The sequence below is a fragment of the Dysidea avara genome, chromosome 12 (assembly GCF_963678975.1).
Source record: "Dysidea avara chromosome 12, odDysAvar1.4, whole genome shotgun sequence".
Lineage (NCBI taxonomy): Eukaryota > Metazoa > Porifera > Demospongiae > Dictyoceratida > Dysideidae > Dysidea > Dysidea avara.
In genome coordinates, this window is record NC_089283.1 from 3,467,759 (window position 1) to 3,490,556 (window position 22,798).

Here is a 22,798-nt window from a genome sequence, read left to right on the forward strand (position 1 = left end):
TCATGATGAACACAGCGACTACTGACTGCTTTGTAGTGAACACAGTGACTCACTATACTGTCCTACTGCTTTGTAGTGAACAATGAACATAGCCACGGTAACGACTGAGTAATGACAATTATTACATGGTTAGCTAAAGCTGTTGTACAATCACTGACCAACAGCAATTGATAATTAAAGTGACTCTACTCTTATGTGCATATATTATTTTTTCTGTGTTGTGTGTTTTGTTATGTGCACATGATTGTTCACCAGACTTGCATGAGGCTTATGCATAAGTGTATCACCTAGTTCATGAAGTAAATATACCTCAGACTTTTTCATGAAAATATTTTGTCATGAAATATTTGAACTTATGCCATTATGTCTCTAAATTTTACAACATTTAAATTTCTATGGATGTTGTAACAGGCTATGAACCATTTCATTGCTCAATAATAGCTACAAATATAGTTACTTTTTGAGTCTATACATTAATGCCTTGCTATTGACGGTGCAATAACATGTACATATTTTACTATGGCTATAAGAACCTGTCAAAAACACTGAAAGCTTGTAATCAGAATCCACAGGTATGGATACAGCCTCAGATAACATTTGAGTTTGAATGAAGAATATACATTACTGCAAAGATTGAGATACTCTAATAAAGCAGTCAGTGATTTTAATAAAGCATTCACAATACCTTGACTCTAACAGAGCAATTAACTATGCCTTAAACTGAAACTTGGTTGTGTCCAGAAAATGCAGCTACAGATCCTATGCAATAATGATTGGCTTACTAAATATATTAGTGATTTCAGATGTTGGTTAAATAGATAGCAAATGCTGCTGGACTTGTTGCTGTAGCAGAAAGGTTCACAAATAGGGGATAGGATGTAGTGCCACTTAATATGACAATCTTTGTTGTATTCTCTCATTGATAATGTATGTGGTGTTAGGTCAGTGGGAGGAATATCAATAATGCTACAAGTATGTATATCCTTTTACAATAAAATATATTCCCTATCCCTTATCAACTTTCAAGATATGGGATGGAAAGTATTTGGTTAAAATATTGCAAAACGAATCTAGCACTTTTCTTGACTTGTTCAGATTTCTTTCCTGGTGTGATGAGACCAGAGATGTCTTTGCTGGCATATTCTAGAAATGGAATTATATATCATGCACGACAGTTTAAAGACAAGATCTTAAGTTCCTGTGTGAAAGGCTTTTACTAAAAATATGACGAATATTCAACCCCTAATGAAAACACCAGAAGCCATGTTGTTTAAGTACAAGTCGAATACAGAGAAAATCCTGGATCTCAGGTTGTGTGGCTCCTCAGGCACTTGCCTAGACTGCAAGCTGTCCGTAGATCAAGTCACCACCTCTTCAGGGATTTTTCTATGGTTTCATTATCATGTTTCTGACTCCCTGCTACACAGGCTTCTTACAGGTCCCTACTACTCCCTAGTGCGATAGTGAGTAGTAATAATCTATGCGAGGTGGAATTGATACAAGATAAATCGTTAGAAATACTTACTATCATGCAGTATGATAGTACTGTATAGTAGGGACCACAAAGGTTTGGGCATGGCCCATATAAAAACATCACTCAAAAACCAGCCTCGCTTTTCCCCTGACAATTATGAGGCAGTATTGGTTAGGTAAATAAGCCCAAACAAGTCTTCAGATTGACCTGAAATACTCTCAACAAGTTATAAATTATTGAATGGAGTTTTCTGCTTGAGTAACTGACAGTGTTGGGCAAGTTACTTTGTAAAAGTAACTAGTTACATATTACACATTACTTGCAACTAAACTATTTAGTTACAGTTACATATTACCCATATAATAAAGTAACTGTAATAATATTACATTACTTTGTGTCCACAGCCTTACGTGTGAAACTACCACCTTATCACGTGACATGATTGTGTTGTTGGACAATGTGCAAATCTTGGTTATAATTACGAAGCTAGTGAATAAGCTTCATTCAGTAGACCTCGTTACTTCGTTGTGGTTAGGCATTACTCAGAGGATTACTAACGAGATTAGTAACTTCGTTACTTTTAGTAATAATATTACATAATATTACACTCGTTACAGTAATTATATTACTTAGGTAACGCGTTACATTTGTAAGTAAAGTATCTTGCGTTATATTACCTGTTTTCATAGTGTATTTCGTTATATTACTTTGTTACCACAAAAGTAATAATATTACGTAACGTGTTACATATGTAACGTGTTACTCCCAACACTGGTAACTGACTGATGCCTTCATAAAAGCGTAACTCAATAATGGCTAAGACTACGGGCTTAATTGTTTCACTGTTCAATGTCACTTCAGCCAGACACATGCCCTTTGGCATATTGCAGTACGTACAATGCATTATTCATGGGCTTACCAGTGTATTCCTTTAAATTCTATTCATCTTTGCTGACACCTAAAGGTGTCAATTTGGCAGTAGCATGTGATGGCTTCCCTTCTAACAGAAATTGTCCGTATTTTCCATAGTGGCTACTTTGATTGCAGAGGTGTTTTTCAAACAGTTCTTGATTCACAATGCTGTGTGACAGGTTGAACATAGTCGACAATGAAGTGCAATGGATACTTTACTTATTGATAGATGGGCATGTGATATAATTTCTTTCTTTTGATGCGGTACGTGTGGGCTCACCAGTCACAATAATTTTATTTTGCAAAAAAGTTAACAAACAATTACACAAAAAATTGGAATTTCAACTAGAGTAGGGACCATAGCACATTGATAAAAAGTACTGAAACAAGCTGGAGTAGTGCATGATATTACTACAGTAAAGCAATAAGAAGTATTACATCCCTACTGTGCTGGATATAACACTTCTTATTGTTTTACCGTGATTTAATATCATGCACTATTCCAGCTTGTTTCAGTACTATTTTATCAACTCCAATTTTTTTGTGTACTTGTATTATTATTTGTGACTGTCTCAGCAAAAACCAGACTTTTTCGTACAAGCACGCATATTGAGAAAATCAAAGTTTAAAGGCTACAAAGAAAAAATATGCAAGGTTTTATTGGACCAAGGAAGACTCAAATAGATTAATACTACACACCATCTTATTCGCCTGCTCATAGAGTTTGAAAATAATTTTCCGTTTCTGTAGTTCCAATGGTATGCATGTCATGTGCATTTGTTTACAATGCGGTAAACGTAAGTGATATCGACATCATTTCTTCGGCTAAACAGTGGCGTAGCCAAGGGAAGCAAGAGGAAGCATTTGCCCCCCATTACTAAGTGATGTTTTTTTAAAACTTCCGTCACAAGCTTTCCAGTAACTGACACGCATCCCAAATTACTGTTTGTGCGCTACTACGCGAGTGCACGCAACATTCAACTCGTTTGTGAATAATAATAATAATACGATGATTTCTTGCATGTTACAAGCAATTAATAAAACGATGCGCTAAAAATAAGGTATGCCCGAATCCCCAGGGGTTCCCCCATATACCCTGTAGACTATGCTTTCACCGAACGAAAATATTAGACACAGTTCTATATTTAGCCTACATTACTCACGTAATAGTACATTTTTTGAAATCTAAAGACAGATGACCCACTCAAAGTGACTTTGCAAGAGTTGCAACTCAGAAGTGACAAGTGATATGCAATGATGCAACAAACCTATGAGGTGATAAAGTGTTAAATGGACCAACTTTATTTTCCCGAGTTAATTACACTAAATCTTCGTACAGTGTGGTGGCATGCCAGTTAAATTTTTTTCCGGCACTTTGTCAGTCAGTCAGATGATCCGTCACAAGCTTACAAATTCTGCTAACAGGAAAGGTATAGAGTTGGGATTTCGTGCCAATACATGGCATTTGAATTTTGCTGGCTGAAGTGAGTGAGCTAGTCATACTATGCCAGTGTGCTAGGACTAAAGCACAGACTTTGGCTGGCATAAGTAGCTAACTGTGACACATTGTATTTGTACTAGTAATAGCATGGGTAGCAGTGAAATTTGGGATAAATATCACGAGTGTTGTATTGGAAATGGGGATAAATTTCACAAGGCGAAGCCGAGTGAAATTTACCATTTCCAATACAACAAGAGTGGTATTTATCCCAAATTTCACTGCTACCCATGCTATTCCCAGTTAATACCATACTCGCTGCATATACACATGCTGTGCATTAGCGTTGCTATGTACGTAATTTGTCACTATGTACTAAACACGCATCGACACTAATTGGCGCTACATTGTTAACATAAATTCTAGCCAATGAAATTACAATTACAACTTTTTCACTGCTGTCAGTGAAATACGGGATAAATTTCACTGCTACTATTGAGACTTTTGTATAGGCAGTGAAACAGGTATGGTATTAGTACTATAATCCAACAACTGAATGTGTTACTTTATAATACTCTCAATAGCAGCTTGACGTATTATATTGAAATATGTCAAGCGATTAGCCAATAGAATTAGTATTACACTTGTTTGTCAAGGTCCCATGACAAAAATCTATAATACTAATTTGATTGGCTAAAATAGTGTGGTGTGTTTATATTAGAAATAAATGTCCAACTTGACAACTATTGTTACCATAGTGATAGATGCCCCACAATGTGGTTGCTTAGCAACGGTTGCTAGGTAACGGTTGCTATGGTAAAGGTCATTTTGAGACCATATCAACGGTTGCCAGGCAACGGTTGCTAAGCATGATAGGTCTTTTGCAATGGTTATTTTTTTGAATTTATGTTTCCTAGTAACAGTTGCTATGGTTGTCGGATTAATTTGCAATAGGACGGATGGCTGTGGTATTCGGGATTAATAGTTCTCGCATTGTAAACAGGAAGGAAATAGTGCTCGGCTTCGCCTCGCACTATTTTACTTCTTCCTGTTTACAATGCTCGCACTATTAATCCCAAATACCACCGCCATCCATCCTATTACATATACAAATATTCACAATATAGTTCTACCGGATTGTGGACGAATTTGTTGGAGTACAGTTGTGGCACGTGCAATGATGCTCAACAAAAATATTTCCATTGATAAGTGGTAACTGGTAGCAATCAGAAATGAAGTAGTTATGTAGCTAGTTACGTAAGCTGTAATAATACAACACTGTATGTTGGCTAGCCCATCATTGGGTCATTAGCCTTTGTGCAATTATGAACAATGTCGAGTGTTTTGTGGGGGATGCCTGCCCCCCACCACCGTCTGGCTAGCTATGTCCCTGTAACTAAACCGCCTTCACACCCATATGTGTAAGTGACTACAAGGCTAACACTATACCTTGACTGATTTGCTAATCATTGCTGAACATTTTAAGCCAATTTGCAACGTTGTAAACTAATGAAATGAAAGTTATGACTGCGAATGTAAACACCTGTAGAATATTTTCAGTATAGTTGCTGTATAAATCGATTATCTTGCTCTTCCTACTACTGTCTAGTGTTGTAATGCCAAAACTACAGAAGGCTGAAAGTTTGGTGATCCATTCCTTGGATACTGCAGATAATGCTAAGTCAGGGTTTTGCTGAGATGGTCACATTTTGGTCAACTTGCATATATCAAGACACCACCGTAGTGTGTTGTGCGGCCCAAGAACCCGGCGCGCAACACCCGTGAGTATATTGACAGGAAGAAAGAAAACGCAATTTTCGCACCTCCGTAGCTCTGTGCTGCCTTGATGAAACAAGACGATTTTTGCTGTGGACACTCCCTCCAACTTCAGTACTCCACATTCCAAATTTGAGCGAAATCGCTTCTCGCATTCCCGAGATATGCGACTTCAAAAATTGGCTTAGTTTCTTCATTTTTTTTCTTCTTATTTTTCTTCCTCTTTTCGCACACTTACAAAAACTGCTATAAAACGCGAACGCCATATCCGATTGCCTTGAAATTTGGCACACAGAAGGGGGGTATAACGGCGCATCTCGGTACCAACTTTGGCTGGAATACAATAAACAGGCAAAGAGTTATGAGCGATTATTCACGAAAAATAACACCAATATGTTGTCACGCCTACAGGGTAAACCGCGTATGTGAAGAAGCTGACAATCGGTGGGTGAATAGGTTAACTATTGAACCTCAAACCTTTTGTGGTTTGAAAGAAATCGAGCTAAAACCAGGAAGATACAACGAAAAAACCAACAGTGTGTAACAATTACGCAATCGAGATTAGCTAATAAAAAAACAACAGCTTGCCACGCCTACCAGATAAACCGCTTGGAGTAATGCTTTGAAAATCGTTGTACAGATGGAGTAATCATCTTTAAAAGGCTCATCAATGATGTAGAAGAATCAGACTTAAAGCCACGGAGTTATAACACGAAATCCAACTTGGTGCAGAAAGTGCGAGATCGAGATACTCTAATAGAGCAGTCACTCTGAAGAGAATTCAAGAGATCAACTAGAAACAAGAAACCTGTATAGAGATCAGCTACAAACAAGTCAACCTGTAGAGAGATCAGCTACAAAAAATTCACCCTGTAGAGAGATTAGCTAGAAGAAGTTACCTTGTAGGGAGTTCATGCAACTATGGAAAGAGATAGTTCAGCTAGAAGAAATCACCTGGTAGAGTTCAGCTACAAAGAAACCATCATGTAGAGAGTTCAGCTACAAACAAATCGCCCTGTAGAGAGATCAACAGAAGAAGTTACCTTGCAGAGAGTTCAGCTACAAATAAACCGTCATGTAGAGAGTTCAGCTACAAACAAATCTCCCTGTAGAGAGATCAACTGGAATAAGTTACCTTGTAGAGAGTTCAGCTACAAAGAAACCACCATGTAGAGAGTTCAGCTGCAAACAAATCACCTGTAGAGCTACAAACAAATCTCCCCGTAGAGAGATCAGCTAGAAGAAGTTTCCTTGTAGAAAGTTCACCTTCAAACAAATCACCCTGTAGAAAGATCAGCTAAGAGAAGTCACCTTGTAGAGAGTTCAGTTACAAAGAAACTACCAAGTAGAGAGTTCAGCTACAAACAAATTGCCGAGATCAATAGAAGAAGTTACCTTGCAGAGAGTTCAGCTACAAAGAAACCATCATGTAGAGAGTTCAGCTTCAAACAAATCACCTAGTAGAAAGATCAGCTAGAAGAAGTCGCCTTGTAGAGAATTCAGTTACAAAGAAACCACCATGTAGAGAACTCAGCTACAAACCAGTGACCTTGTAGAGACATCAACTAGAAGAAGATACCTTGTAGAGAATTCAGCTACAAAGAAACCATTCTGTAAAGAGTTCAGCTACGAACAAATCACCCTGTAGAGAGATCAGCTAGAAGAAGTTACCTTGTAGATAGTTCAGCCACAAACAAATCTCCTTGTAGAGACATCAGCTAGAAGAAATTTCCTTGTAGAGAGTTCAGCTGCAAAGAAATCACCCTGTAGAAAATTCAGCTACAAACAAATTGCCCTGTAGAAAGATCAGTTAGAAGAAGTTACCTTGTAGAGAGTTCAGCTACAAAGAAACCATTCTGTAAAGAGCTCAGCTGCAAACAAATCACCTGTACAGAATTCAGCTACGAACAAATCACCCTATAGAGAGATCAGCTAGAAGAAGTTACCTTGTAGATAGTTCAGCTACAAACAAATCTCCCTGTAGAGAGATCAGATAGAAGAAATTACCTTGTAGAGAGTTCAGCTACAAAGAAACCACCATGTAGAGAGTTCAGCCGCAAAGAAATCACCCTGTAGAAATTTCAGCCACAAACACATTGCCCTGTAGAAAGATCAGTTAGAAGAATTACCTTCCAGAGAGTTCAGTTACAAAGAAACCATTCTGTAAAGAGCTTAGCTGCAAACAAATCACCTGTACAGAATTCAGCTACAAACAAATCATCGTGTAGAGAGATCAGCTAGAAGAAGTTACCTTGTAGATCGTTCAGCTACAAACAATTCACCTTGTAGAGAGAGCATCTAGAAGAAGTCACCTTGTAGAGTGTTCAGTTACAAAGAACCACGATGGAGATTTCTGTAATCAATATAATATTATGTATTATATGTATATATATAATTTGTACATTTACTGATAAAACATTTAAAGTACATCTACATCTTTTCTTCTTCCTGTAGTAAAGAAAAAAAGATAGGTTAAAAAGTCCCATACAAATACAAAAAGAAATGAAATCTTATCCAAAACAGCCAAGCTGTAAAAAAAGTGTGCGGCCCTCAAAAAGGCTATGGTGAAAAAAGATGTGAAATCCAAAGTGGCGGCCAAGAAATGGCTGTGATGGTAAGTTAATGGTAAAAATTTTAATAATGACAATTCAGGTGAATTTTGTGAAGCGGCACAAAATTCACCTGAATTGTCATTATTAAAATTATTCACCTGAATTGTCATTATTAAAATTTTTACCATTAACCTACCATCACAGCCATTTCTTGGCTGCCACCTTGGATTTAACATCTTTTTTCACCATAGCCTTTTTGAGGGCCACACCCTTTTTTTACAGCTTGGCTGTTTTGGATTAGATTCTATATAAGCATGATGTAAAAGGCAGAAACTAGCAACCACTTATCGCATGAACTGTAGTCAAGCATATTTACTGCTTTTGGATCATAATAGCATGTAATAATATGATGCAAAATCACTTACCACATTCACTGTAGGGTCTTCGGCCTTCTGCAGTAGGAATCACAGGATCGGTGTAGAACACTGTCTGGTTAGGTGATGCTTTATAATACTCCAATTCTCCAATATAGCACAAATCAGGGTTATTTGCTACCAAAATATCCAACCCTGATATTTCCACAAGTTTGGGAAAGTGTATTTGGGTCAAACTGATAGTGATTATTCTAGGATTGATGGTTGGATTGTTGTCACTGATGTTCAGAGAATCAAGATAATCATCTGATAAAGCAGTTTGTTCCTCAAAGCCTCCAATGTACATGAGATTCGGAAGATAGTCAAACACTTCCTCTCCCCATCCACTTATGGTTAGTCGGCCTAAGATCACCTCAATACTGGATAAATCCTCTTTTACTTGCGTTAAATTAAGATTTTGATTGCTATGAAAATTATAAGTCATGTAAACTATTGTATCAGTCACTTACATGAATTCTTCATAAGTCAGCAAATTAAAAGTGAGGTCACCATTAACAATAGTACATCTAGAGAATGTCTGAACTGCTGCAGGTAGTAATGCTTCATCTACTCCTCTACACTCTATCGATAATGAGTTCAAACTAGTGAGCAAATATTCTAAATTGTAATAATTCACCTCTTCCTCCCACACACACTCCATTCGGACATGGTTCACAAACACGTCCCACCGTTTGAAAACCTGGTTGACACTCACTTACACAAAATGTTCCTTGCTCAAAGCGAGAACCTGTGAAATATGGTGTTATTACCATTACTGAATTGTTAGAACTTACTAGGACATGACTCTAGACAGAGTGAACCAGAATGGAATCTAAAATCATCATTATTCTCAAATGATTCAGTTTCTGGATTGTATATTTCTCTTGGAGGACAATTAGTTACACAAGTACCATTGTTGTTGAAATTTTCACATGCCTATAATGTCAACATATGTGACCGGATTTGCGAAAAGGTACCTTTTTCACACACAAAATTTGACCCATTTTTTTGGACTTTAAAGCTTCATAATTTTTGATCATGGCATATAATTGCTTGAAATTTTCAATGAATGTAACTACAGTATTTGGCTACATTTTGATACTAAAAGCAAGTTAATCGGTATGAGAAGTTAAATGTTACATCATTTAATTTGCTGGTATGTCAAATGTGTGGAAAAGGTACCTTTTCGCAAATCCGGTCACATATGTAGTACAATCATCTACATATTCAGTAGTATATATATACTCACAGTACACTGGTTATCATTAGGTCCCACACAACCAGCTGCACATTCTCTACTACAACACTGAGGATTTCCTGCATTGTTCAGGTAACACCTCCTAGTTGAACAGTCTTCAAAACAAGTGCCAAAATTCTTTGTCACTATAGAACAGGATAATTACAATATCAAAGATGAGAGCTTCTTACAAGTTTGACACAATTCCGAGCTCCAACAATATTGGTACTCACAGTGTGAACAGTCACTAGCAATTATGTCTGTACTGGCTAAACGAAAATATCATTACACCATACACTGTTATGTACAAGCTTGACTTACTAGGACAATGATCATTTCCTATGTCTTGATATTGACTGTTAGGGTCAGTAAGAATATCTTCCCACAGGACACCTCTGTGATTACAAGAGCTAACATTCACAATGTACACATCTCCTAATGTGATCTCTGTCAGTTTTGGTAGGTACACTGGTGCTGTAACATTAAGGATGACCAATGCTGGATCTCCTGAAGGAGGTAATAAATATCCAATCAGGTTACGTCCTCTGATCAGTCGTAAATTTGGTAGTGTTATATTATCAGTTACATTGATGTTCTGAATATTTAATGTGTCACCAATTTCCTCCACACTAGATAGGAATTCAAAATCTGTAGAACTATAAGTCTCATTCATTGGTCTCTCTAAAATGTTAACACTCCCATCAACCATCCTACACCCACAATACACATTACTCATAACTTCTAAGAATTCTTCTTTTGATCGATCACCAGCAACAGTTTCTTGTATTTTGCGACCATCACAAAAATCTACAACAATTATCACAGTAATCATTATACAAATTTGGTCTATTAGGGATAACATGTGTTGGAAGTCATGTCCAAAAATTAGTACCATACACAAATTCCATTCCACTAATAAGACAGCTGGTTATGATGGGTTTTCAAAGTTTTGGATGTGTACAATATGTCTAATTATGATTGGTATACTAGGACAACTCTTACATCATGTCATTATAGATACCATGTAAATTGTAATGCAAAAGTGCTACTCATATATATATATATACACTATAGCTAGCTTTTATAATGCAGGAAAAGCTATAAAGTATTATGTAATATATATATATAAGTAGCTTGCTATTATACAGTACAGTAATACTGCTTAGTAGCATAGTATGGATCATGACGGTTTGGGCTTTTCTGGCTAATAGTATTTCCCTAAAACCAGCTGCAGCCTCAAATTATTCCTTTGACAGCTTTGTAGCATAGGTAGTAGATTAGGTATATAATCAAACTCAATTCCTGCAGAGTGATCCCAAACTCTTCCAAGAGGTTCCTGTGAAAAACATTATTTAACTGAATTTTCTGTTGCCTATACTGATAATTACAGCCAAGCATAACACAACTATTGTGAATGTTTTAGTGTTTGGTGAACTTAGACATGCGGTTTTGCCAACTGCACCAGCTGGAGGATGGACTTGCTTTGTCCTGCTTCATTTCTTTCTCCACTACTACGTAATGCATTGCTTTGCAGGTGAGCATGTTATGACTTCTACAGTATTGTGGGAACCACAAGAATTGTTGGTAATTTCTGCAGTGAGTAGACTGATCGCAGAGGAACTTTCATATATGGTACCACCCAAATGCAATGTAATGAGCACTAATTGCATGTGATTAAATAACTTGCTCGAAATAGGGGCGTGGCAGCCATTTCATTCGTGATTCTTCAAAAAAGGGATGTGACAGCCATTTTGCTATTAAGTCTATAGGAGACTCTCAAATGAAATGGTTGCCACACCCCTTTTTGAATGAGTTTCAATTATGTGCAATTTGTGCTCACAACATTGCTTTTGGGTGGTACCATACTGTCCTTTATTTGTAACACTGCGTAATGAGTAGAAAATACCTGAAAACAAAGCAGTATGGCTACATCATTTTCAGTTGGGGCATGTGTTTAGTTGCTCAGTTGATTTTTTAAATGCGTGTTGCTAGTGCCATTCTTTCCTTTGATGTGGTATGTATTGGTTCACCAGTCATAAATTAGGTTACAAAAAAGTAAACAAACAAGTGCAAGGAAACTTCTATATTTCAGCATATAGGGATCATAATATTATAATGAAAAGTAATGACGAGGTAAGTTATCTACACCTGCAGTTATACTTGGCCTAGTCGACATTAACATGTTTTGATAACTACTTCAATCATGAATTCCCTTGTTTCATTGCTTTTTATTTCTATGATCCCTATTCATATAAAATTTCAGAGTTTTCCTTGCATGCACTTATATTATTTATTGTCTATTGACAAATCTATAGCAGCTTTAATTGGTAATAAACGCTGCATGTATACAATAAGAGTAATGAGTATAGATGGTTTGACTTTGTTGTACCAACTCCAGCACTCGTTGCCAATGTGCTGGACAGCAAGGCAACTGAACAAGATTCCAACAGAATATCCAACAGAAAAGGGAACATAATAATTATGTTGTTTTAGTATTAATAACCAAAATGGGTTTAGTAATGCTTGAAATCCAGACTGCATAAGACATGATGAAGCCCAACTATTCATGCTTATAGAACACATTATGTTCATAAGCCAACTTTCCTTTATCAACAAGCAATGCAGGGTATATGCAAACTTTTCATTACAAGCGATGCCAAAAATGGATGAACTCAGGTAGAAAGTTATACAGTAGAATAGAATGGGAACTGCAGGGTGCATGGCATTTCGATAATCTCTATACTCTGATCTTCATCCTCAGACAAGGTGGTCAACTCAAAAAATAAACTTTGATCCTTGACTTGTACTAAAAATGCCTTTGGCTCTTGACTGAATTTTATGTATTTGCTTTACAAGATGCATAGCTACATCAATATCAATACAGTTCATTCTCTGCTTTGTGAATTGCTCAGTTGCATACTGAAGGTGTACTAGCTAGCATCCATACAACAAATTGCGGAGATTGAAATTGAGCCTTGATGGTATGGACATAAAAGATGGATTGGTCATGGTGTTAAGTTCATAATGATTTGCACACTGCAATTAATCTAAATGACTTTAATATAGTCAGTTCACCTCACATTCACCTGAGCCCTCGCTTCTTGTTAATAACTCTGGCAGCTGCCAATAGTGCTGTAAAGCCCTTTAAACGATGAAACAAATACTGCATTTACACTTGCCTCATACCATGCACTGGCTCGGCTCGGTTCGGCATGACTCGTCTTGGTTTTCGCTGCAGTATAAACACACACCGAACTGAGCCAAACCAAACCAGCCAGCCCTCATAAAACTGCCATGCCAGCATCACTTGGTTCAGTTTCCTATATTCAATTTGTCCACTAGATATTGTATCAAAGTAAAGCACAATGGATAACAGAAACACTATATCAATGGAACAATTCAACACTTCATAGCAGGAAGAGCACACGATTACTTACGGTATATTGACCACATTGTAATAAGTGATATTAATGGCTGGTATAAGCCATTAACCATCCCTAGAGCACAACAGTGCTAATTCGCCACCGTCTTCTTTCCTAACCATCCATTAACGAGTAGTTGTTCGTGGAGCACTCTCTGAGTGGTCTACTGTCACTAGTGGTGTCCCGCAGGGTAGTGTGCTCGGTACCATCTTATTTATTATATATGTCAACGACCTACCTGACTGTATACAGAGCTATTTGGGTATCTTTGCTGACGACACAAAACTTTATCGCCCCATCTGCTCATCTGAAGATTCCTCCATTCTGCAAGAAGACATTGATTCCGCTTTGCAATGGTGTGACACATGGCTATCCTTCCTTAACCTTCCTAAATGTCACTACAGCACAATTGGACATTCTTCATCAAGCACAGAGTATTATTTCTCATCCGAAAATGAAGCAAATATGATATCCATGGTTGTGGAGGAAAAAGATCTGGGTGTAGTATTTGATAAAGATTTGAAGTTTACATCTCATGTTAATCAAATTGTAATGAAAGCTAACAGGGTATTGGGAATTATTAAACGTACCTTTGCCTCCAGGGATGCCAACACAATAAGATTATTATACGTTACTCTTGTTCACCCAATTTTGGACTATGCGTCAACTGTCTGGAACCCTCATCTTATGAAAAACATCCGTAAATTAGAAGCAGTTCAAAGAAGAGCCACAAAACTTATACCCTTCTTCTATAATTTGACATACTCTGAAAGACTCCAAGAACTTAATCTACCCAGCTTACTTTACCGTCGAACCAGAATGGATCTGATTATGACCTACAAAATCCTGAACAATTTAGTATCTGTGGACAAAGACTATTTTTTTACTGTTAATACCAACCCCACCCGATCTAATGGACTCAAACTTTACAAAAATCGCTTCAACACTGCTATTAGAGGTCATAGTTTTTCACAGAGAATCGTCAATGATTGGAACACCTTACCCCATGAAATTGTATCTGCACCTAATGTACTGATCTTTAAGACTAAATTAGATGTATTTTTATATGACCGCCGGTTTGAGATGTACTTGAGATTGGTTTTTATAAGACTTTGTCTTCCTTATACCAATTAACAAATAATAATAATAATAATAATTAACAGAGCCCTATTTTATGCCCTTTTCCAGGTTAACATGCTTCATTATAGAGCATATTTAGGAAGAAATTACAAATGAGACACTTAAAATATGTGTGGTAAGAAGCCCAATGCTGCAATACAAAAATATCATGTTTCTGTTCTTTCCACCAGACCTGGTACAGCAGCAGCCAATTCATGGCTACACCATATGTGGTAATCACCAATGGATGGGTAAAAGCATACTAGAAGTACAACCTCCTAGCTGGTCAACTTTCCGATATCACAATACAATGCCCCATCTGTTTGCCCATGCATGTCACGATATGGCGCAATTCTTCTGCGTGTCTTCTCACCATCACAAATACACTGAACAGCCACTTAATGGCAGTTTGGTATATGCCTATCGATGAAGAATATAGTACTACAAGGATAAGAGCATAATTAGTATGGATTCTGAAAAAATGACCACTGGGCCTGCCAAGTTGCTACACAAAATGTGAAGCGTTCCACTGCTACATCAGGAAGTAGACCAACTACAAGTTCATGCTTCTAGTATGTTGTTACCCATTCATAGGTGGTCATGAAATAGGTGCTCCTGTAAAAGATCTGTTAGAAAGAACAAAGATGCAATTATTTTCTATTGCACCATTGGGGCTTTATCCACACATCTCAAATAAATGCTGCATGTGTCTTAAATAAATGCCGCATTTGTGATGTCATGTGAATATGCTCTATAGTGATCTAAACACGTGCCCATAAATGGGATGTTGCAGTTTCATAAACTGGTTTGCAAAACCACACCAAGTGTAAATGCAGTATTATTGTAGTCAAAAAAGTGCCTTGATATGGGCAAGAACAAGTGAGCTATGAGGCTGTAAAAATATCCCATATATAGTATGGACAATTATAGTATGGACAATTCAGGTGCACAAACATGTTTGCAACATGAAAACATACTTATTCCAGTACAATACCATTGTGAGTGAACACATGTACATGTCAACTTTTTGATATTACTGTTTTGAATGCTACCATGCAACTATAGTTTAATTATTTTACTACAGTTTAATTATTTTCATATAATTAGTGTTAACATCCTACTTCCACTCAGCCCACATGCACTTCTACTGCACAGCATGCATGAAGCTAAGCATAGTTTGGGGTTGGATGGGGCAGCCCAGGACATTGCCAGACACTAGGTGCTAAATGCACTCGTATCTGCACTAGTGAGGAAGTTAGCTGCTGTATGCCTATTGTTATAGCCAGTACTTAGTCATATCAAAGCAGCTGGACTGCGCTTAATTTCCCCAAACTCTGCCACATTGTAATGGCACAAAAGGAAAATGTGATGCATACTAAGGCAACTAATGAACAAGCAATGAGCAAGTGCATGATTACCAAGCCAAGTAAGATGCATAAGTAACTGCTACATTAGGCCACTCCAAATGAGAGTGTAGTTTCCCGTCCTCCACCCGTATCATGTCTGGGCACCCACATTAAATGGTCATTATTGTCATTATTTTTCCAAAACCACTTCCTGTGCTGCTTTCTGGAAACTTCTCATGGAGCCTTTTATTTTGCATTGCTAAAAAGCACAATGAAACCTATTAAAATGAACTGTTCTAATGGTTGCTAGCTTGCAAAAAAGCCATTTTCATGACCTTGAAATCCTCTCAAGATCGAGATACTCTAATAGAGCAGTCGAATCTTTAATAATGAATAATGATAATAAGCCTCCTGCCTGCACCGAAAAATGGAAACCTCAGGATGGGAAACTACAGTCTTATTTGGAGTGGCCTTAGGCCAATTCAAATAAGAATGTAGTATGAGCAGCCACATGAGCAGCAAAAACATGATAAGCAATAGGCAACTCAGCTATTAATGATATGATAGCAGCCATTAATGAGTAATATATGATAAGTAGTTATTAATGAGCAATGGATGATAGGCTAATAAGCTAATGAACAATGCATGGCAATAAGCAATGCATGATAAGCTAATGAGCAATGTATGGAAAAAAACTAATGAGCAATGCATAAAAAAGCTAATGAGCAACGCATGAAAAGCACCTACTACTAATGAGCCAAGCATGATAAACAACAAAGACACCAACAATAAGCAATGCACAACAAATCAAGCAATGCATGATAAGTCAGTGAGCAATGCGCTAATAAAGAGCAAGCATAAGCAATTAATAGTAAGAAAACACAGGATGAGCCACAAAAACAAGCAATGCATGACAAGCCCAAATACTAAGCACATAAAACAACTATAATTGACCAGGATAAAGAGCAAGGCATGAAAGCCCTAACTAATGAGCAATGCATGATAAGCAATAAACAAACAATGAGCCACAAACTGAGAGGAAGGCGTGCCACTCAAATTTAATGAGTAATGTATGAGAAGCCACAAACACAATTGACTGACAATCAATGAAGTAGCAAATGATTAACATTATGTGACAAGCAGTAAGTAAGAAGGAGTGCATTCATGGTGGGTGATACCACAATGACAACATACATACAAAATTCCCAGCAACTAGTAAGAAGCCTGCATGCCTAATGGCCTGCAACTATTACGCATGCATACAACCACTAGGAAGCCACGCATACCAAAGTCAGCAATGGACGGCATCTAGAAGGCATCCATACAGCAACAACTAAATAGGCACAACTAAATAGACACACGTATAGTAGCCAATAATGCACAGAAAAAACTAAAGAGCATATGTACCACAACAATTCAGTAGGCACACGTACAGTAGTCAATAATTCCCAGCAACTGATAAAAGCATACACAAAGCAACGACTGAGTAGGCACACAAACAGTAGTCAATATTAAAGTAGCCATGCAATGATTATGTAGGCACGCATCCAATAGTCAGCAATGTCCAGCTTTTAGTAAGCATACATGCAGCAATTCATGTCACATACAGCAAAAAAGCACAGCAGGCAATACAAGATGCATATCAATGACATACCGTCTTACGATGTGAATGTCTGTCTTAGGCATGATGATCTGGGTTCCAAATGGTCTGCTGAATGTTGTCAGCTTTGGAGAGGAGTCATTGAAAAATTGAAGGAGGAGGTTGTATGCATGTTCCGTATGCATCACTGCTCCATCTTCCTTAAGGTCTTGATTAGCCAATTAGGTAAGCCAGCAGCTGCTGCTGTTGTTGCTGCTCCTATGTGAAAGCTATGGCTGGAAAAATGGCGCTCATTAAGATTTGTTGATTGTAGCAGGCTGCAGAGTGCATGTGAGATTCTGCTGGGTGAGAGAGGAGAAGTGGCCTCCATAACAGTGGACCTGCCTAAGACTCCGGCACTAGACTAGCATACTGGTGCATGGCTTGTACAGTACATGTAGAAGTGCTTGAAGTGTGAATCATTAGCAAAATGGCCACAGCAGAATGGACCTGTCTGTGACTGGCATACTAATATAGAGTAGTGGTCACCTGCCATGTGGAGATCTGGCCAGGTAAGCTAAACTGTGGCAAATTCACTAGCCCTCAGAAAGCCATAGAAGGCTAGGGTGAAAGCTGCCCACAAGAAATATTTCTCCAGAAGGGAAAAAATACCTGCTATCTCAATTGTGTCTTTAAGGTGCGAAGCACTGAAATAGTGATTGGCAGACAAGTTCTCTTCTTGCTGAGTTGTGCCCTCCTGATTCCAGTGCACAGGAAGTGGAGTGATTCATCCTGCGTGGGGTCAGGAAAATGGTTCTCTATGTGTTCAAGGCAAATCCCAGCAAGATATACCAGATTGTATTATAGGGAACCTTCTGGGCCAAAATAACGGAGAGTAAGTGAGGAGGCTGGGAGCGGTCTGTTGTTGAAGTGTTCACAGAATTGCTGGAGTGCTCGAACCCCAGCTTAATATGTGTGGCATGTTGAAAGGACTACTCCGAGTTGCTGATAGTGATGGAGGAGTCTCTCAAGTAGTGGACTGGTCATGCAGGAATGCTGTCCTACTGTGGTGCTGCTTGGGGGGCTAAATGTCGTAATTGGCCCACCTGGAAATGAGACAATGTGTCCGCTATGGAATTGTCCACACCTGCAACATGCATTATAATGACATGTATGTTATGCCAGCACAAAAATACAGTAGTCGAATGAGGGTCATTATGACTGTGGTGTTAGTGGATCCTTTTTTCCAAATTTCAATTACCACAATGTTATCACAGTGGGATAGGACCTTATGGCGTGACCAGAGGTGACCTCAAGTGTGCACAGTGCAAACAATTGCACAAAGCTCCTTCCACATGATGCTTCTAGTGGATTGGATGGAAGCCCAATGAGCTTGTAGCCATCTACCAGACCAATTGGCACTTCAACATAGTGAGCCTGATATGTTGGTGTACAATGACATGCCTTGTGATGTAATCCAGTCTGTGTCTAAAATATAAGAGGTGTCATCCCATAATGGTAAAAAAGCCAACCACCGCTCAATGTCTAAGCAAGCTTCTGCGTTGTTGGCGATTCTGTGGTGCATGAACTATACCTTGCAGCTTAAGGTACCTGAGAAAGATTCACCCCACTGGTATGACTTTTCAGGCAAAGGAGAGCTTACCTACCACTGACAGTAAGTGGTGCTTTATACACTTGGGGAGAGAGCACAAGACTTGTAGCTCCTTGAGGAGCTCTGACTTACGTTCCATGGAAATGCTAGCTTGCATTGTACTTGCATTTATTACAATCCCTGGAAATGTGATGCTAGTAGTTGGATCTTCCACCTTGGACAGCTTCACTGGAGAAAATGACAAAGAGAAAGCATGGCTGCTAGTTTTCCTGAACATTCAAAGGATGGCTGGGGGCACCTGCTAAGAATAAAATCATTCAAGTAGTGAAGGAGGTGGGGACATTGCATCTGTGCTGCAGTACTCAGTGAAGGGCAGAGACAAACTGATTATAGAGGAATGGGGCTGACTGCAGTCCAAAGAGGAGGCATGTGTCTATGAAATAATGGTTCTTCCAGTGAATGCCAAAAAGATGCCAATCATCTTGGTATAAGGGTATCGCATTTCCAAGATCAATCTTTGCCATGAGAGCTCCCTTACCCAGCTGGTTAACAATGGAAAATACATGATCAACAGTGCAGTATGTAAGCTAGGGTGTATGTATCAGGGTCAATAAAATCATTAATGCTATATGACCTCTCAGAGCAGATACATTATAAATGGTTCACCAGCTGCCATCATGTATTGGCATCAAGCCTAATCCAGAGTAGAACTAGTGAGTTATAAGGCTTTAAAATATCCCATATATAGTATGAATGATTCAGGTGCACAAACATGTTTACAACATGAAAACATACTTGTTCCAGTGCAAAACCATTGGGAGTGAACACTTGTACCTGTCAACGTTTTGGTATTACTGTTTTTGGCTGCTCAACGCTTACCATGTAACTATAGTTTAAATAATTATTGTAATAATGCATGCTTCTGATATATATATTTCCTGAGTATATACCATATAGTAAGAAGTTTTTGAGGGATGAAAGTACAAAATACGATTTTCATGTTTTTAAATTCACGAAAGTCTAGAAAGCAGGTAATAGCTATATGTATAAAATGAAACATTTCCCGATTATATTTTCATGGAGTAAACCACCTTCTGTGTTGAGAGTAATGCGTTACTTATGTAACGTGTTATGTAATATTATTACTTTTGTGGAATATGCTATAAAAACAGGTAATATAACTCAAGTTACTTTACTTGCAAATGTAACGTGTTACCTAAGTAATATAGTTACTGTAACGAATCTAATATTATGTAATATTATTACTACAAGTAACGAAGCTGACCATACTACTGTTAAAGTGGTATTCCCAGACAGTTAGCAAGGAAACAATTGCTTCAGCGCTTGTCAGTTACTCTCTGGCGATATAATGCCAAAATGATCCTGATGCATTATGGCTTATGCCCAGAAGATGGCATAGACTTGTTGAACTAAGTTATTAATTAAGGTTGTTTTGTAGTTAAGGTAGCTAGTTTTGTAGTTAAAGTACTTAGTTTGGTAGTTAAGCTAGTTAGAATTTTGTATAGCATATTTGTAATAATAAATAAATTTAAACATGGCATCCAGTATCACTGTGTATATAATTGGTCACATCATTCTTACGTGCAATAGGGATACACTGAATGGGTGCTATTCCATTGTCTTAATATGTTGATAGTAAGATTGTCAAGTTGAAGGTGGAGCTTAGAATAGTCAAGTGGAGTAATTTCGCATGATTTCACGTGATTAGTGACTGTAGAAAGACTGTCCTGGTAAGCCTGTGCTACTATTCCTCCATCATGCCATTGAACTTTGTTTCCATAGCTTCACTTCGTCGCAGCAGAAACGTGACGTACTCGAGCATGTGCCTCCACATAATATCCTAAGTAAGAAATTTTAAAAGTTACTTATTATACTATTTATAATAAGGTAAATGAGGGTATTTCCAAACACTCTTTAGTAAAATCGCTCTAACACTGCACTCACAATGAGCTAAGACAAACTCTAGGAATTGTTTTACAGTCTACCTTATGGTGCACCTGCAGTACAAATTTCGTTTTGCTACAATCAACTGCTAAGGAGTTACAAGCTGAAATTTAATAGCATGTAAAAATGCAACATGCAGCTAATTCCGGACACTTCAAATAACAAGCAAGTAGTTCCTTCCACAAATTATACCAATCCCTTTTGAAGTATGGAGACTACGGTACCACTCATCTGAAGCTTACAAATCAAGTAGAAAGTTCATACCCTTTGGGAGAAAGCAGCAGTGCATATTTTTAAAAGTTGTATGTAATTTGCAAATGCTTTCTTTGAATTCAACCAAGCAGCTACTGAAAAATTGACTATCACTCTGCCTGTACTGCATCATGGATCCTTTACACCTCAGAATTGGAATCTTCTGTTTTCAACACTTTCTTCCGCACCCCCATTGACACCTTTCTACAAAGACATCTGTGAATTAACACATTCGTAACTCAACTTTAACATATTATTTCTCTGTTCAGTGGATAGTAGGGGTGATGAACTTACTTCAGTTCGATTAGTGAAGGATTGGTAAGTACACAAAACAAATTTCAAGCTAAGACGACAATATTTCAGGTGAATAGAACTAACCAAAGTTTGCCACATCGTTTAAGTGGTAGGATTCGAACATGCCACACTGTCAAAGGAGAAATGGACCAATGAATTCGTCGGTTCAATTGTTTGACCCAAGTTATACTTATGGATTGAATTTATCGTTCATAGAATGAACAATTTGAGCTAGCCAAGTTTTAGTCGCTTGGGTCTGGCAGCAAGTTTCGTCACCGTTATTTGCCTCCACAATCGCTTTTTCGCCCTATTCGCTGTAGTCAATAAGATTACTGTAGAAAACAACACAAAATTCACAGTAGAACAATAGTTCAACTTTTCTTCGCCCAGTCAACACCAATTAATTAATGGTGTACATGGTCTGAGCTCAAATTACAGCAAGTAAGTGAAAATACCTATCCCAAAGTATAAAGGAAGTATGGCTGCATGGATTCTTATGATTTTTAGTATGCAATTACCTGAGCTAGGGTATGATCTTCATATAAATTTTTGAAAATATGAGATTTGGGCTGCCAGGTTAGATTAACATTTTCAAAGTGTTAAAACAAAATTAGCTACCCGCGACTGTGCTATGAATTCGAGTCAAACTCCGCAGTGGAATAATGGATTCACTTCAATTTTGGCTTGTAGATAGGCCATAGCACACTGCATTAGCACACCAAATTATAGGCCAGGGGATTCTACCATATATTGTTGAGAACAATCTAAGTGTCCAGAATTACCTGCACTTACCTTACACGGCAGCCATGTTTGAATTTCACTGTTTACAGAGTCACATTGGGGGGAGGGGGAGATACTATGGATTTCATGTACGTTGAGAAATTCCACACTGCGAGAATAAATTCCACGTAAAAATTTGTGGTTGTGTAGTACAGGAATTCTCAACAGGCATGAAATCTACAGTAGGACATGACATCACAATAATTGTGTGACATATCCGTACTGTACATTTTGCCATAGGGTTAAGCCCTATTAAACCGTGAAGTTTAGGGTTGTGTTTATTTTTAGAAGTGGTACTTCACTACAGTAGAAATTGTTTTATCTACTAATCCCCAGTGATATTTTGCAATAGCGCATTATTTAGAGCAAATACTGATCTTGATTTCAGGTACCTGTATTAATGTTCGCTGTATTGTTACTTGTTTCAAGGGGGTGTCACTCCAATAAGCACTGTACTATGATCTGCGACCGCGGTCTAAGCCGGTCAAGATTGATTTTCAATTTTGACTGTTGACTTTCATCAAATTTTTCTCTTGTCCATTGACCTGGTTCCATTTATTTTTACTATATTTTCATGCACTATTTACTTGTGAAGCTTTGGAAAACAGTTTGACCATTGTTCTTCAT

The 22,798-nt window shown here is 37.9% G+C and overlaps 1 protein-coding gene and 1 long non-coding RNA gene across 2 annotated transcripts in view; one reads left to right on the top strand and one right to left on the bottom strand.

The window, feature by feature from the left end:
• LOC136240161 (epidermal growth factor receptor-like) overlaps nt 1–22,798 on the bottom strand; it is a 93,959-nt gene that overhangs the window by 54,820 nt on the left and 16,341 nt on the right. Inside the window, exons 2-8 of the mRNA XM_066031060.1 lie at nt 10,124–10,609; nt 9,994–10,071; nt 9,815–9,948; nt 9,360–9,501; nt 9,203–9,313; nt 9,036–9,147; nt 8,578–8,990 (exon numbers count right to left, since the gene is read on the bottom strand). Of these exons, the coding sequence (XP_065887132.1) occupies nt 8,578–8,990; nt 9,036–9,147; nt 9,203–9,313; nt 9,360–9,501; nt 9,815–9,948; nt 9,994–10,071; nt 10,124–10,609 (1,476 nt within the window). The remainder of the gene's footprint in view (nt 1–8,577; nt 8,991–9,035; nt 9,148–9,202; nt 9,314–9,359; nt 9,502–9,814; nt 9,949–9,993; nt 10,072–10,123; nt 10,610–22,798) is intronic.
• Nucleotides 1–22,798, top strand: part of LOC136240184 (uncharacterized) — an 82,327-nt gene that overhangs the window by 6,064 nt on the left and 53,465 nt on the right. The window lies entirely within an intron of this gene.